Source organism: Elgaria multicarinata, chromosome 1 (genome assembly GCF_023053635.1).
Source record: "Elgaria multicarinata webbii isolate HBS135686 ecotype San Diego chromosome 1, rElgMul1.1.pri, whole genome shotgun sequence".
Taxonomy (NCBI): domain Eukaryota; kingdom Metazoa; phylum Chordata; class Lepidosauria; order Squamata; family Anguidae; genus Elgaria; species Elgaria multicarinata.
In genome coordinates, this window is record NC_086171.1 from 48,829,617 (window position 1) to 48,847,679 (window position 18,063).

The following is an 18,063-nucleotide window of genomic DNA, read 5'->3' on the forward strand; positions in this document are numbered from 1 at the left end:
TTTGTAATGGGTAGGTTGTTTAGCAAGCTTTTGTGTCTGAGTTTTCTCAGCCTGTAACCGGTTCTGCTGACTAACCTGACAGCAAGGAGGGAAACCTAATAATTCAATGCCTTGTGTGCAATACAGGTATTGATGGTATTTTGCTCCCTCTCTTTTTTTAAATGTATCAAATGGTTCCTGATGGATAGTAGAATTTATTGATTTGTGTGTGTGTGTGAGAGAGAGTGTGTGTGTGTGCAAAGTGTTCTCATTATAAAATCGTCAGGACTAAAAGACAAACTGACTGATGAAAGTTCCAATCTACATCCGTAAGGGTCAGTGCCCACATGAATAATAACTTGTTAGTTGTGTTTAAATTTATTGTGTGCAGTGAACGAAGGGAAAACAAGAAGAACCTTAATATATAAAAGATTCCTGCTGGAGGGGGAAAGAGTTGGGGGAAAGAAGCATCTCCCACAAGCATTATGGCTGCACCCCATCCATTCATTTCAGTGGGGCTTGCCCGGTAGCCCCATGTAAATCTTATTGAAATGAATGGAAGGGGCACAGAGGCACTGCTTGGTTGCTTTCCAGAAAACCTGAGAAGGAAACTTGAAACCCTGGAATTTCAGTGCCTGATAAAAGCGCCAGCTTTGCTTTCTGTTTGCGGCCTGAATTGTGGCACCTGCTCTCTGAATCCTTTTGAAAGCAATAAACGTGTCAGCTCTAACTGCCTTTATCTCAGAGAAATTGGCAGATTTTATATCCTTTTGATGCTTAAATTCATAGCGTTCAAGAATATCCTTACACCCATACAAATGATAGAGGTCTCATATGTGCTTTAAGTTAAGAATATATACACACACACACACACACACAAACAGAGAGAGAGAGAGAGAGAGAGGAAAAGAAGCATTTTATAACCCCTCCTGCCCCCAGCAATCTCTACAAGGTTTTCCAAACCTGGCCTGAATTCATTGTGTTTTGTGCTTTTGATTAATACCACAGGGGGTTCCACAGCTGGCGGTGTGCTTGTCAGAAGAACCAAAAGATCATATTAAAGCAGCAGCTGCTTGGTCTTTGGGGCAGATTGGGAGACACACTCCGGAACATGCTCGTGCCGTTGCGGTAGCAAACGTGTTACCCGTGTTGCTTTCGCTGTATATGGCAACTGAAAGTTCAGAAGATCTTCAAGTCAAAGTGAGTCGATTTGCTGCTGCTGCTGCTGCTGCTGAAACTTGATCAAGTTCCATGCCAATGCACGTGCAGCAACCAAGGCTTATGTGCCTATTGCCTCAGTTAGAGACACATAGTAATTTAGAGATGGTTTGATTTCAAAACTTTATAACCTGTCTTTCAGTCCCAAAGTTAGCCAGGCAGCTAACAATTGGATAAAAGGACTAAATTTTTAAAAGATTAAATTTGATTTAAAAAACCCCCAACAAGATAGCAGCTGGATGGAAAAGAAACCTGGAGGAGGTCATAATCCGCCTGTGCTACGCAACCATTTGTTGAGACATTTTTATGATGATGGAAGTCTAGAAGGGAGGATGCTAACCAAACTTCCCAAGGCACAGCCACAGAGAATGCTGTCGCCAATGTACTCATTCTCCGTACCTCTGCTGGGGTTTGAAATCTGGAGCAAAGTCTCTATGGAAGAATGAAGTGTTTGGGGGAATTTCATAGGGAGCAAGCTGTCCCTGAGAGAGATCCTAGTGCCAAACCAGAATGCTATTTAGGGAATTATGCTTTTTGTTTGGCGGTGAGAGGAGAGCTGGAGGGGACTGAATCTAGCGTTACCACTACATCTGGCGTGAACAGCTGCTTGGTGGTATTTGGAATCTCCAACGCATATGAAAGCCTAGCTGGTGAACTGGGGGTGCGGGGAGAGTTGTGTGCAGAAAATGTTTGTGTGTACAATTCTTCATCTAGCTAGGCATAGGGATCTGTATGTATGTCTCCTAGCTGGGACTGAGGTAGTCATGGCCGTAGGCTTAACAATAGTAAATTATTTTAACTATGTACATAGAGAGAGTTAGAGTTCAAAGCTTCTACACAGGAACGTAGTGCCTGCATGCAGAGAAATCCCCGTAGGCTTAGTAGATCCCTGTTTCTCCCCTGACACCCTCCTTCAGAACAGTGGGCTGTTCCAGGAAATGAGAGAGGTTTGCATGCTTCTCCCCAACTCTTGGTCACAATATGCAAATCATGGGTGTTAGAGGAGTGAGACCGGACTTGAGTGTCCAAGTGTCACAAAGGACGGTCTTCTATTTGAAGGGCTGCCAGAGAACTGTCTTTCATTGGAAGGGCTGACCAGTCCAATTTAGTTTATAGATAAAGAACCATAAGAACTGTTGCTTACCACTAGTATGCACCTGGGCAGCAGAGTGAACAGGTAGGCACACAGGTCACCTGCTCACAGTCTTCCACACCATGGTGAGATGTACTGTATTTTTTATTTAAGTTAAGTTATTAAGTTACAATAATTATTTCTAACTTTGCATCTGTACTTATAAATTAGCATATGCACATTTCATACAAATGTGTATTTTCTGTTATCGTCTTTTTGGGCGATTTGTAAGTGGCTCTCTTAACTCTGACACTTATGGGGGCCCTTCTGTGTATGCTGCGCATGAGAAGAACTACAGCCTGTGTATTTAACTGTGCTTTAAAATTTATTGAGGGCAGAATCCTATGTCTGTTTAGAGAGAAAAAAACTCACTGGAAGACATTTTTTCCCTGTCTAAACAGGCATAGAATTATACCCTTAGATTCCTTCCTCGTCTCTGTGCTGCATTTAAATATTAGTTTTCTCTGTGTTTTTTCACCTGTTTTAAATTTTTTTAATGGTTTATTAAAAAGTGGGCTAGAAATTGTAAACTTTAAAAATAGATGCATTTTTGTGACGTTGAAATGCTGTTTCCCATCCCTAGTCTTTGAGACAGGTTGGGCTAAAAATAATAATCTAAACAAAATACATTAAGGTTAGGGATCAGCAACCAGTTTAACGCTGGGCTTAAGGTAATTTGTACTAGATTGTGGGGGAGGGATAAGCAACTTGCTCAGCAGAACTGGAGATACATAGTGAGTGCTGCTGCTTGATTGCATAGATTAGCTGCATGCAATGAATACAATCTGCATATCATTTCCACAAATATAACAGATACCCAACTAGAGTTGGTGGGTGCATTGCACTGCTTAGATTTATAGTTTTCCCATTCTGAGTCTGTCTGGTCTCACTAAACCCATCCAATTGGCTATGATTCAAGCCAACATTATGTGGAAGCAAGTCCCACTGGAACATAGGAAGGTGCCGTATCCCAGGACAGACTATTTGTACATTTAAACCGGAATAGCCGTCTTCCCCAGCCTGGCACCCTCCAGATGTGTTGGACTGAAAATACCATCATTCCTAGGCAGCAGTCCAACACATCTGGAAGGCCCAGATTGGGGTCTTCTCTGATGGGAAGTTTCTCTTCAGAGTCTTAGGTCAAGGTATTTCCTTGGCTACTGGGGATGCCAGGGTTCACTGGGAATGCCGGGGTTCAGACTTGACATTTTCTGGACGCAAAGTAGGAGATTCGCCACTGAACTATGGTCTCTCACATTAAAAACCACTGGGCCAATTTACGCATTACTGTAGCACTGTGAGAGCTGCTTCCCCCGTGAGCCACATTGGCCCATCTACGTGGTTCCTCCTTGTAGTCTTTGGCATGGGCAACACTGGCCTCAGCATGAGTTGGTAGAGCAGACTACCCTTTCAAACCAAATGTGCAAACAAACTCCCTACAGATGGAGAACTAGTGTAGCAGGGGGTGGGAAGGTTCATCTGTGCTAGTTTTCTGCTTGCAGGTAGGTTTCTGTTTTAAATGTAAGCGAACATTAAAAAATATACAATTCCCCACCTTCACGGTGCAATGGTACAATCCATTCCGCTACACCAAGATTCTTCCACCTCATTCTACTTCATGTGTAGACCAGGCCATTGCCAGATCAGCATGGGAAGAAGCTATATGAAAGTGGCTCCCTCCAGTGTTGCAGTAACATATCAATTGGGCCTCACTTCCAAGAAAAATATAGCTAAGGTCACGGTGTTCATATTTACCATTTCTGCTGCACAGGATATGACACAATATTGTCTGAGTCATGGAAAGTTTGGGGGGCCTCTTTCGATTTTTACTTCCTTTTGAGGATAGCAGCTGAAGTGTAATGTGCAAATCAACTTATTTAGAAGTATTCCGGATGGGGAGCAACACAAGGCAAGTAACAAAGAGCACAAATTGGGCTCCCCACATGTGAGACAATCAAAGCCACACTAGCAAAAGAGTCCATAAGTCTGTTCTTCCTCTCCTTCTCTTTGTCTGTTTCTCTTTCCTGGCCATGCATTTCTTAAACCCTGTTTGCTTCTGTAGACTTGAGCACACATGCATTTCCAGATTATCATTCATCAAAGGAGCTCCATATCATATCTCTCTTGAAACCAAGAGTCATAATTGAAGTCAGAAGAGAGCTACATTGTGCTCTTATTGCAAGCAGGGCTGCCAGAATGGCCTTGTCCTGTTACACAGCTAGAGTTATGCCATGGGATGTCCCTGTGCTGAGGAGGGCATCTAGTTATAATGTTATATTAAAATGTTTATAATGTTGAAATTTTTGTAGTGTGTGTGTGTAGGAATTGTGAACTGTCCAGAGAGCTCTTGGGCAGTATAGCAATTATAGGAAATAAATAATTGACTACACAATGGCATACCTCATTGCATACTTCTCAGTAGGGGCTGCTGCCTATTGTAGCCTGGGCTGCTGTAGGAGGCAATGGAGGGAGAGGGCCCAGTTCCCCTGGTGCAGGTGTGGTAATGCCACCAACCTATACAGAATGCTACAGTTTGTACAGATCAGGCCCTTCCACTTTCTCAGGCGCCTTCTTGCGGTGACCTCATATCCCAGCTTCCACAATACAGGGCAGAGAGGGCTGGACTGGAATACATGCTTGTGGAAACCATTCAGAAATACATTTTTGCCTTACTGATCCATGTGGGAGTCAGAAATAATTTGACATTTCCCCCACCCCACCCCTAATCCCTGACCTTGTGCTGCTGAAATATTTTGATGTAAGCAGATCTGCAGGCTGATGCGATGCTCCACTGCACAGGAGCGCATAGGACTGGATGCTCGCCTGCTGTAGCAAGGGAAATCATGTGGCCTTGCAAGGCTGCTTGTGGTACTTTGGTGTCAGGCGCTGGCACTGCTGCATCAGCACTGGGGAAATGCTTACTTGCCAATATTTCGCAGCCGGAAACCAAAACGTGTTTGCAAGACTAATTCCCATACCAACACACTAAGTCCTGCCCAGCATTATCATCACTGCAAAGGCTCTACTCTGCCTATTGCATACTCTGTTCATCTACCACTTTGTCGTAGCCTAAAATGTTATAAATGAGACCAGGATTGAGGAAAAATAGGTTGAAACATTGGCTGAGAATATGGCAGGAGTAGTTGCAGCATGGGAAATGGTGGGCCGTGCACTGTATGATGTCTTGGGGCCAAAGTAGGTAATACATGAAATGTGTGTATGCATTTCATGTATGTGGGGAAGCTAACTGGTATTGGGGCCATGGCAGATGGGAAGACGACCGGGGCTTAATCCTTGTACTGCAATTCTGACGAAATTCCCACCTGGAAGCTCCTGTTCACCCTGGGAGGGAAGTTGTCATTAGTGCCAAAGGCAAATGGAGAAGCGGCAGCCTTATTCCAGGTAAAATGATTTGTCCGTTTAGCCCATTATTATCTGTTCCAACTGGAAGCTGCTCTCCAGGGACTCAGGCGGAAGAGAATGTTTCTTCCATCACTGGCAACCTGATCCTTTTAACTGGAGAGACCAGTAATTGATCCTGGGATCTTGTGCATGTGAAGCATCATGTGCTCAGCCCTGGAGAATTGTCTCCACCCTTGTTGGGTGAATAGCAGCTTAAATGATTTAGCTGTTTCGTGTATCACCTGGTCTGGCCCATTTAGGGTCCATGCATATGCTTAGTTTAATGGTCATTGCTGGTTGTGCTTGACAACTTTTGATTCCAGATATATTGGTCATCTGGGGAGATGGATCCAGAGGGAAATCTGGCAAGTAAGGCTTGGAGCCAGGGCAGAACTGTGTGTGTGTACGTGTGTGTGTATAGGTGGAGATTAGTAGATGAGATGTTTCCATCCATCCCTCAGAAATTTATGTTCTAGAGACTGGATGTGATGAGGAGGAGGAGGTGGAAGCTAAGCCCTCTCGTATCGGGACAGGTAATATGATGGCTGTAGGTTCCAGGCCACCCTCAAGCGCCTTTCTTGGCCTCCACCGAAGGGCCCTGCCCCTCCCACTTTTTTAAATGAACGTCTGTTGTTCTTACTGGCAACTGGGTTTGCTTCAGAGCAAAGTGAGGGCCTGCAGCTGCTGCCATCCAAATTTCTTTTGAATGCCTCTGGGTCACAGGTGGGGTTCAGAGGCATTCTTAGGAAATGAAGATGTCTGGCAGCTGCAGGCCAATGCTTTCCTCTGCAGCATGGCCAGCCACCAAGGAAAAGAAGCAGGGGAAAGCCAAAGATACTTTGGGGCTCAGGCACCACCTCTGCTTTGTCTTTTAGGCAGGTTGCTTGTCCTTTGGGACTAACCACACGCCCCTCATAGCAGCCAGTTCTCAAATTTCCAGATGTGTCCATGGACCCCAAAAGGTTGCTTAGCTCTGGTCTAGAATGACAACTCCAGCTACTTCCATGGATAACTTATCAAGGAATGCAATAAATAAATAAATAAATTGGCAAATAAGAACTCTCCCCTTGTGAGTCAAGAGAGTAGGACCATATTGAAAGGCCTGTTGCAAAAGGGTGTGTGTGTGTGTGTGCGCGCTATCCAAATAGCATTGGTGCAAGCCTGTGCTAACAAATTAGTGTAGCAAGGCTGGTGAGCGTAGTGTGTGTGTGTCTTTTAAAAGGCTTATAGGGCAGAGTGATATCATTCTGCCCCTCTTAGTTAATACATCATGGGCAGCTGCTTGAACGGTGATGGTGCAAAAGCAACCTTGCACCGAAGCATATACTGTATGAACATATGAAAACCACCTTACACTGAATCCCAGAGCATTAGTCCGTGTGCTGCAGGTTTGTCTGTGCACCACTACTCTGGCAGTGGCTCCCTGGGGATTTAACTTGGGACCTTCTCCGTAGAAGCCACTGAGCTATAGTACCTCTCCTAGCAGCCAAAACTATGAATAGGATTGGCTGCCCGACACCTCGGTACCAGTGGGACCCAATCTCTCAGTCCAAATACAGTGTTCTGCAGTTTAATTGAGTGGTGCATGATAGTTAACCACACAAAGGGCTTAAAATGCCCAGCTGTGGGTAGCTAAGTTATGTCTGCCTTTTAATCTCCCTGAATGAGAACCTGCATACAAGCTGTTAGTGGCTGTAACTTTTTAATCTGCTTGCAACATTAGTGCAGAAGGGATAGAATATCATGTCATTATCTAATTACATGTGGAGTTCGTAGTGCTCAGGTGGTCACAAGGGAGGGGCAGGTATTCCTACAGGGCATAGAAGCTCCATTTGGGGTGAATGAAATGCATTGCAGGAACTTCCTGTATATTTTTAGAATTGCCTGCAATGAAGGGTAGAAACTGAAAAATCCGGGGAGGGGGGGAGATTTGATATCTACGAGAATCCAAATTTCTATGTGAGGTACCTGATTAAGAGTATAAGAAGAGCCCTGCTGGATCAGACCAAAGGTCCATCTAGTCCAGCACTTTGTTCTCACAGTGGGCAACCAGCTGTCAACCAGCAACCCACAAGCAGGACCTGGGTGCAACAGCAGCCTCCCACCCATGTTCCCCAGCAACTGGTGTACATAGGCTTACTGCCTCTGATATTGGAGGTAGCACATAGCCATCAGGACTAGTAGCCATTGATTCCGTGTGGCAAACTGCAGAATTCAAAGCATGGACTATGGCTTTCCCCAACCCAGCACCCTCCAGATGTGTTGGACTACAATTCCCATAATTCCCAGCTGACATAACCATACTGGCTAGAAATTATGGGAGTTGCAGTCTCTCATATTGGGAGGGCACCAGATTGGGAAAAGCTAATATAGAAGGTAATATCTGCATCCGCTAATTTTCATGGTATTGACACTCTCAAATACTGTGAGTAGGTTGTGTACTCCCTCCCTCATCCTATGCCCGGTCAAGATTAAAGTATTATTTGAACAAACATTTCACCCATTCATTATTCTGAAAGGAACTGATGTAAAGCTGTTACTGGCTTTACATACACAGCCTTTCATTTCACCTGGTGCCTCCCTTGACTTCCTCCTCTAGGTTCACTGAGGCTACACAACTTAATAGCCAAAATCCAGTGCAGGAATTTTGCCTGGTTGTGGATAATTCTTTTTTTAAATAAATAATCTGATTATATGCACTTCTACTTATTCACAAGGTTGTTGCCTTCCATAAGACATACGTTGATTTAAAAGAAGCAATTTCAAGAGTGTTGATCTTCATTGATGGACTGGAAAGGTTACCTGGACAGGATCTACACTACTGCTTTAAAACGGTTTATAACAGTAGTGACAACTGTTGGGGCCCAGGACACACTCCATATACAGTTTTCAAAATGTTTTAAAAGGGTTATATCCTCTTGGGGTAGATCTGGCCCTGTTTGTTTGTTTGTTCTTCATTGTTGAAATAAACCAGCCCTGGGTTTTACAACTGGGCTTGATGAAGATGATCAGGTGATGCTGTGTTGAACATGTTTTGTATTTTGATAGACTAAGAAGGCTTTAAAGAACATCTTACAGAAGTGCACTCACCTGCCAGCCCTTGAGCCCTTGCTACATGACGCTCCTCCCAACATCCTGAAGCATGTAGTCGGCCAGTTTAGTAAGGTAAATGGGCATTTGCTTTCCATTCCTTAAGGGCTCCCTGCTTGGCCAGTGTTTCTGAAACCAATCCGGGTGGCTTGCCGAGCACGATTGCTACTGCCAGGACTGAGGGCAGCTGTCATGCACAGAGAGAAAGCAGCTGCATAGGTTGGTCTTTATTTATCAGAACACTTTAGGAATAAAGGCCAATCTATGGCGCTGTTTTCTTTCTGTGTCAGGATTCTTTTGACAGCCGCTTTTGGCCCCTTGTACTTCTGCATGTCTTTGGGCAGCTGGATCTGGATCTGGATCTGGCCCTGGGGTGTTTTTGGTTCTCCAATTCAGGGCCCTTGAGATCAATTGCTGGGAACAATGAGCAGGGAAAGAGTCCTGCAAAGGACCAGGGAAGGGAAGGGAAGGGAAGAAGGTCGTGTCCTTACGCTTTCTACTGGCCTGGCCAATCCAAAGGCGTTTTACTACCTGCCAGTTGCAAGGCCCAATGTTGCACATCCTTGTTCCGTTCTGTGCCTGAAGAGGACTCTTGGGCTTAAGTCAAGCACATAGTTCATCAAGATTCTGGCTTCCGGCTGTTAGGTCCCTTGGTTGGCTGTTAGGTTCCTTATTTGTTGGACTGGAATGCCCATTATCTCCAGCCAGCATGATGGGAGCAATAATCTAAAACATAATCAGCCAGGTAGGCTGATTCTAGAGTCAAGAAATACAGAGAAACACAAAATCAAGCTACTTTTCTTTTCCTATTTTGAACATAAGTGGTTGCCGTTGTTGTTGTTGTTGTTAAAAGAGGGCAGGTTTCCACTTGAGACATGCAACTTGAACGTAGATGTCTGTGAAATGCAGCTCTGTGTTCTTGTTTTTGTTTTTACTTGTACTTAGAGGCAATCCCTTTGCCCCCAGCAGCTGTGGTTGATTCTGGCATGCTCTCTTGAGGTAGGCAAGCCTGATTTTCTAATGAGGGAGATTTCTTGCTCAGCCAAGAGCCTGTGCCGCCCCCAATATGCTTACTAGGGTCTGCGGAAGCTCTGTTTTTATGTCTTTATCTGGAATAAGCGTAGCCCCATGTCTCTTGTTTTTAAGAGTTGCCCTTGATTTTGAAAGGAATTCTTCCCACCCACCACCAGACCCTTCTTGTTTGTTGTTTGGTATAGCTGCGTTTTGGAGGGGGGGGGATGAAAGAACTTTGATGTACATACCTTCTCCCCTCTACTCCAGGCTACAACTTACCCTCAGTAGCCTTGGCTGAATCTGTCTCTCCACTAACTGGTACAGGTTGGTGTCAACGCTCAGTGGACCTTAAACGATAAGAAATAATCTCAAAGGGCAAGGGGAAATGAAGGATAACCTTTGGGCTTTTAAGATTTTATTAGGAGAGTTATGGCATGAATCGGATCAAGTGGAAAAGCTACTATGCAATGCATGCTAAGGAGACCAAAACCGTTCAGATTAGAGGAGACTCTGCCCAAATGATGGATTGTGCTGCTGAGACTGTTTGATGCTGATTCAGGGGTTCTGTCTATGCTAAGCTTAAAAGTAAAATGTGTTGTACCCATCTGAGAGCATTTTCATATGTAAGGCTGAAATTGCATTTGAGCTTCTTTAGTGCTGTTAATGGGAACGTGGGATCCTCATTTCCAAGGCGAACCCGAAAGCAAAGAGAAGCATAGGTAAATCAGATATGCAGGCTGGCCACTGTAGGTTTTACATTCACATTGCAAAGTGACTTGAGCAAAAACTGTTTTAATCCCCTGTATGAAAACACCTTGAGTAGTGCCTGCAATTCTCCCCCCTCCCTCCTTTTTATCACACTCTCTGGGCATAATCCAGAGTGAAGTTCTCCTGCACAAGCTCTTTTGATATTACTTATTTATTACATTTATATCTCACCTTTTTTCCTCCAAGGAACCCAAGGCAGCGTACATAAACCTCCTCCTCTCCATTTTATCCTCACAACAACTGGGCTGAGAGTCTGTGACTGGCCCAAAGTCACCCAGTGACCTTCCACGGCTGAATGGGGCTAGAACCCAGATCCCCCTCTTCATTTCATCTCAGCGAGTCTTGCACAAGAGAACATCCTGCTGGATCGTGCCCTTTTTTCCTTTCAACTTGATTTTAATAATAAACCTTTGCAAGAGAGAAGAACCTTTGAAAAAGAAGATTGACTTTCTTTTTATATGCTTTATTTTTAATAGGTTCTGCCCCATGATTCCAAGGCCCGGCGCCTTTTTGTAACAAGTGGTGGCCTTAAAAAGGTTCAGGAGATAAACACGGAGTCGGGGTCGCTTCTTCAAGAGTACATCAACACTATTAACAATTGTTATCCGGAAGAAATAGTCAGGTGAGGGTGGAAAATGATGCTAGAGATTTATTTATGCTCTCTTCAAAGCAAGGCATGGGAGATTTATAGTATAATTTAATTTCCTTATGTGGCTTCCCGTTTGGTCTTAACAAGATGGTCTTAACAACAATGGCATTTCTTTAGGACCACACAACAGCAAATGGACTGCTAATGTTGCACAAGAAACTTACTGTTCTTGGGAGCATGAACTGTATTTGCACTGGAATTTGCATTAGCAGGGTTACATTTTAAATGTTTCACATTAACTAAGGACTGAGATACAAAGAGCAAGAACTCTTCTCTTTGCTTTTACCTATGTGTTTTTGCTTTTTTTTGCGTGAGATAGGGTGGGATAAAGTCAACACATTGGCACCTTATCCCAGCTATATGATAAAAGGGATTTCACCATTGGTTTCTTGGGGCAGCTCTTACTTCCATCTCTTGGGAGAATAATAATAATAATAATAATAATAATAATAATAATAATAATAATAATAATAATAAGAAGAAGAAGAAGAAGAAGAAGAAGAAGAAGAAGAAGAAGAAGAAGAAGAAGAAGAAGAAGAAGAAGAAGAAGAAGAAGAAGAAGAAGAAGCATTTGTATACCACCCCATAGCTGAAGCTCTCTGGGCGGTTCACTTTAAAAGTAGTTTCTCAGTGTGAACCCATAAATGACCTATCCAGACAATAAGATGGTTCTCACTAACTTTTCTATATCTTTGTGACTCTTCTTCTGGTCTCCTTTTTCAGAGTACTCCATTCTAGTTGCCCTCCCGCTCCAATTCTCTGTTTTGTCTCCTCCCAACAGTCAGTTAGAGTTCTGGAGGTCCTTGGAGATGCTCAATCTCATTATGCAGTTTAGTGGGAGGGCTGCCCGCACTTTAGGAGGGTTGTTCTAAACATGTTTTGTACTTCTTCAAACCTCATGGTTCTTCCAAATCTGCTGATAACTCCCTCTTGTATATGGGTGGTGCCATTTGGGCTACATTAGTATGACTCACAGCTTGAAGATTGGCATTAGTCTATATGGTGAAGTTAGGGTCATGGCACTTGTTTATCTGATGATACACCAGATCTTAGGATGAAGCTATAAGAGCTTTCAAGAAACCAAAACAGATTTTTCCATAGAATTATTATCAGACTCGTTCCAGTCCAGAACCAGTTACATGCCTATATGCACTTCATGCTGTACTTCGACAGGCACATGTGGCCTACATGCTAATTCTGTAAGGTTAAATGGTCCTTAGGCATAGTATTCAGGATGAGTGTACATGAAGAAGGCAGAAATGCTATTTTTTTAAATTGGTCAGTACAGTATAAAGAGTCAGGAAGCCAATAACAGTGCAGGGAGTAGGATTTGGTCCAATTGATTGGGCACCATATATCTCCAGTTGTGAACCCAAATAGAACAGAAGGAATTGTCCTTCAGGGTCCTAGATGTGCTAGGTTATGGATGGCCAACTAGTGGCCAGCATACAGGGCCAGCCCAAGACATTTTGTTGCTGCCTGAGGCAGAGCAGCAAATAGTGCCCCTCCATCATCCAAGTCAAGGTGCCGTAGTACCCAAAGTTAACAGAATTATTTTGGTAAATGTGACAGAAAATGCCATCAGCGCCTCTCCCCTTTATGGAAGTAGAAATACAATAACAACAAGGTAGAAAACTAACAATTTGCTGCCCTTTTATGTCACCCAAGATTTGCTGCCTGAAGTGACTGCCTCATTCTGCCTCATGGTAGGGCCGGCCCTGCACACACTTAGCATCTGGCTATAGAGATGATTTTACATAGCCCACAGGATCCCATTAGGAGGGGTGGAAACATAGGAGATATAACTCTAGCTCAGGGATGGTCCTCTAGCTATTGTTGGCCTGTAGCTCCCATCAGCCCAGGATGCATAGTCAGTTGAGAAGGGATGATGGGAGTTGCAGTCCAAGAATATCTGCAAGACCACAAGTTCTCCCACCACCACCCTGTTCTGCCTTCTCCTCCTTAGTTTCTCAGCTTTGGAGACTCATCCCCAAACTGTCATGTTAGCTTTTACCTGCTTAAGTCCTAAGCTAAATTGTTTTTGACCCAAAATTTCCATATTGCTACCACAGTTCTCCGTCCATGGGTTCATAAATGAATTAGCTTCAAAGTGGCTTGTGTGAAAGTTGAGTTAAGAAGCTTGCTTCCCCTCTACCAAGGCACTGCTCCATCCAGAATGCTAAGATGCCATGCAATTGCACTCCCTCTGCTGGTCATCTGCATTTTCCATAGAAGTCATTAGCATGCTATGTAGCTTGGTCCTGCTGGAGAGGAAACCGTTTCACCTGTAAAGTAAATGGCATAAAATGATCCGAAAATTTCCCTCAACGTATGTCTTGAACTGCAACCTCCAATACTGAACACACTATTGAGTTGATGTCACAGAGATTTTGTTATGCTAGCCCGTTAGGCAGATGCCAGCCCATTTTGTCTGATTCATGCTGTTTTGAGCTACAAAATATAAACTGGGTTGTTGAGTTTTTAAACCATACAGTCTAATCCTGTCTATCTTTAGTCTGAAGTAATCCTGTTAACTTCAGTGGAATGTATTTCCAAGAAAATGTGCATGGGATTGTAGCTTTAGTGAGGAAACACAGACTATCATATTGCCAGTAGAATGGACAAAATTATGCAAGCACTCTATTTACATAGCACTCAGACAATGTTAATGTAGTTAATAGCATTCTCTGTTACTCTAAAGTTTGCATACTCCCACATCAACAGATGTCGGTCTGATGAAATATCATCTTGTTTGTTTTATATTTCTAATTGCTTGCAGTTTTACCTAGAACTTAAACCTATTATTCATCTTTGCATTCACAAATGCATCCTTGTTTATCTAGAAAAGACAACAGTAGTGTGGTGTAAAACATTAAGAAAACAGTTGTTCCCTCAGTTCTTCATGTACAGTTATTCACTGTCTGTTGAATTTTTTTGTTTGTTTTGTTTTAAATGCCACACGCTGCTTTTAAATCTGACCTTTGTACTTGGAACTGAAGGAAGTTAGGACACATTTTTATACTTTGATTGCCTGCCCAAGAGGGAATAGTTAGACAGCAGTAAATTCCTCCAAGTAAAATCGTTAAGGGATCCGAGCAACATTAAGCAACATTCTCTAGGGAGAAGTCTTTGAACACTTGTGTTTTTCTTTGTCATTTCTGAGCAAAGCAGTAAGGAAGTAGAGGTGCAATTTCAGGTTTCAGCGAGAACAGAGGAGAGCACGATTCACAGCAAAGGGGCAAAGGCCTTTCTTAGACATATATTCAAGATTAAATGACAAACAAAGCAGTTCACATTAAAAAAAGGCATTTGTTGTAATTGTTATGTATACCTCATAATAATCTGGAATACAGGCCCTCCTGAGGAGTAATCATATCTGCCCCCCTCAGTGGTAACCTATAAAGGAGAACATGCAACTCCTCCTCCTCCTCCTCCTCCTCCTCCTCCTCCTCCTTCTTCTTCTGACAAATTGTAATTGAAACAAGCAGAGTTGGGGTGGAAGGAATTCAGATACAGAGAAGCCAGCTTAAAATATCAGCCTTGTATAGACCCAAACAAATGGTTCCATTTTTCTAGACACTAACATCAAATTGGAATGCCTAGGGTCACACCGCGCACCAGATGTAGACAATGAAAATAATAATAAAATCCGATTTACATCTAATTCAGTCCAGTTCGTGATACATCTTGAACATGCAAGTCTTTTCGTCAGGGAAAATCAGCACTATGAAACCAATGTTTTAGTCTAATCATTGTTCTCCAAGTCCAGCTTAGAGGTAGCAGGTGCTCTCTGAATAGCGAAACTGAGCAGGATGCAATTTTCATCTCGAGTAACCTAGAAGAAAATAACTCATGCTAGGTTTCATTTTGTAAATTTCTCCTAAGGAAGAACTTGTATGTTCAAAATGCACCAGGAATAAGCTTGGCACTAAATTACTTTTGCACCCTAAGGTAAATGAAGGAGTTGGCCTATATATATATACCTGTGGTATGTTTCAGTTGACTGAGAAAGCAATTCCAGTGAATCATTAAAAAATATGAAGGTGGTGCTCCATTAGCTTCAACATTCTCAGTCACTTCAAACTGAAAGGCACCGATCAGAGATGGGGATTAATTAAGATATACATAAAACTTGGGCCCAGAAAGTCCTTTCATTGGCCCACCTCCATCTTTGAGAACCCTGGTCCTAAATCTCTATTTTGTTCTGGTGTAAGGTTGCAAATAATAAAGGCATGAGGCAGCTGGAAAGCCAAAGTAGGTGAGTAATTACTAGAACCAAAGTGATCAGGAGGGCCAGAACAACAACCATTTGAGGAAAAGTTGCAACAATTGGGGAGTGGGTTTAGTTTAGAAAAAAAGACTGATAAGTTTTTTCTTCCGTCTAGCTGGGGTGCATAGAAGCAGGAGAGAAGGAGACTGGAAAAGCCTTGGGATATGTTATATCCTGGCTTCCCCAGTCCCCTCCTCTCCCCACCCACCAGCACGGCCTTTCTACCTCCTCTCTGATGTTGCCTTTGTGATCTCGGATAGGCAGCCAACGTAGTTCTCTCCATGCCAGCTACAAGGGGGAGGGGGCTAGGAGAGCAGATTCCTGGCTCTGAGGTCAGAGCACTGTCTCCGACCTCTGATCCTGGGATCTGAAAAATCCTGTGGCCTCCAGATGCTATCAGGGACCATAGGATTGCTCCCTTAGTTTACTTATAAGAAAATCAATCATTCTAAAGGAACAAAGACTACTTTAATTTACTTATTACGTTATTATCCCACCATTCCTCCAAGAAGTTTAGGAGGAACAGGCATCTTGTCCCTTCTGTCCCACACAGAAGAGTATCTCTCTCATAATATGGTAAAAATTACCATAATTACCTTAGGAAAAAATAGAATTCAGCTCTTTGATTTCTTCATAAATAGGCTGTTATGTATTGCACATAGCTTTTGGGCATAGTTCAGCACAGAGTGAAGTGCATTTAATCACACTGATTTCTTTCAACAGGTTTAAGTGTGCCTAATTCCTTGCGAAATTGTGGCTTTGGTCTTTAGCACGATGAGTTTTTTAATCAAAGCACTTCTGTTTCCCCCCCAGATATTATTCTCCTGGATATTCTGAAGCCCTTCTGGAAAGGGTAGAAAATTATCAGCCTGTTCTATAAACTTTTCAGCTTTTGGGATAGAAAAAAAAAATCTTTTTCCTATCTGTGTTTTTGTGTGGCGAGCAAATATAGTTTGAGAAATTCTAGTCTGGGATATATTTAACCTTCTGTTCTGTTACCAATCAGTTATGACAACAGAAAGACATACTCTTACCACCTTTGATCCACAGTTGGTTTTCTGGAAGCTCATGCTAAGACCAAGGACTGTCATGCACCTATGTTAAGAGGTCTGCATTTCTCAGACATTCTCAAAACCCTGAGAACAGAGGAGTCAGCACTTATTCTGGATCAGCCTGTGGTCTTTGGAGCATTTTGTCCAATCAGGTGCTTAGAATAAAGGAGCTGTTCCAGCAGATAAGAATATTACTATGTGAGAGGCTTGCAGCACCATCCGCTAAGCTCTGGAGCTCTACAACCTCCATTCATTTCACCAGGGCTTGCAGAGAGATGTCATTTGTAGCTTGCCCGGTCCAAGTAGGAACTGCCTCCAGATGAGCAAACAACTACTCCCTTTGCATCCCCACTTCTTGATTGACCCCCTGTTACCGCCTCCACTCCCAACACTCTTTGCTTGGCATCTTGAAGAATGAACATGTGACCGGTAAACTGATGGATGTTTGACCTTTTTAACATCTAGGCTTTTGATGGTACAGTTTCATGCTTCTGAAACTTTTAGGACTGGATTTCAGGAGAAGTGTTATTTGGGCAACAAACTATTTGCCAAGATTGGTAAGTAGTTAAAGGAAAACTGGACATACGGACTACATTGAACCTTGCTTGAAAATTTGACAACACCTCTGTTTACCACAACTCCTGATTGAGAGAGAGCACTAAAAATGGAAAATCACACTCTGCCGGCCTCCTAATTACCCAACATGATAGCACTGGGTACTACAAAATAAAAGTCTGCATCCATTGTTGAACAGAAATAATCTATGACTTTTTTAATTAAGTTTTGCATTGTTTTTCTTTTGTGTCTGCCTCAACATCTGCTTTTAAGCATCCATAACAGACAAATATTAAAAGGGTATTTAGAAGGGAGAATGTTACCCCCGTCAGGCACAGCATAAAAATCACTTGACAGAACTAACATCCCAAACACCTTTGGATTCTCATCTGTCTTCTAGGCCTAGTGTAGGTTACTCCAGCTGGGTCAACTCATACTTATCCCTAAGCAATGAAATACTTTTCATATAGCAAGTTCTTGTATTACTTCTGAAAGATGCTATGGTTTCAATGAATGTCCAGTGGTAGGGAATCATCTAGAAGTGGGTCTGCCCACTGAGAATGCCTTTTGTATAGTATTTGCCACTGACCTCACCCTATAAATATCCTATGACAGGAGGAAGTGGGATATCAATTGGCTCCCTCTCCACAATCCTGTTGGCTTATAGTAATTATACCCCATTTTATAAAATGATACTCCATCCTATAAAACTTTGCTAAAGTGGAATGCACCCTAAATGTGCTTAGGCTGCTGTACTAACACTACTAAACCCATATTAAATCTGGGAAGGCTGGTGGAGGATGGAACTCTCATTCACTGCAGAAACAATTTAGGGTTCTATTTCCCCCTACCAACCTTCTATATGTTGCTTCTTTGGTCTCCCTGCTCCAAATTCATCTTGTTCTTTGGGTTTCTGGACAAGTCACTTCAAAGA

General features: G+C 42.9%; 1 protein-coding gene across 2 annotated transcripts in view; it reads left to right on the forward strand.

Moving 5' to 3' along the window:
- Window positions 1-17,285, forward strand: part of SPAG6 (sperm associated antigen 6) — a 52,115-nt gene extending 34,830 nt beyond the window's left edge. Inside the window, exons 8-12 of one of the 2 annotated variants that reach the window (XM_063127735.1) lie at window positions 988-1,179; window positions 8,780-8,896; window positions 9,767-9,820; window positions 11,080-11,225; window positions 16,336-17,285. In XM_063127735.1, coding sequence (XP_062983805.1) covers window positions 988-1,179; window positions 8,780-8,896; window positions 9,767-9,820; window positions 11,080-11,225; window positions 16,336-16,402 — 576 coding nt within the window. In that variant the 3' untranslated portion in view covers window positions 16,403-17,285. The remainder of the gene's footprint in view (window positions 1-987; window positions 1,180-8,779; window positions 8,897-9,766; window positions 9,821-11,079; window positions 11,226-16,335) is intronic. The other variant, XM_063127742.1, reaches the window with a different exon arrangement.
- The last annotated feature ends 778 nt before the right edge of the window (window positions 17,286-18,063 follow it).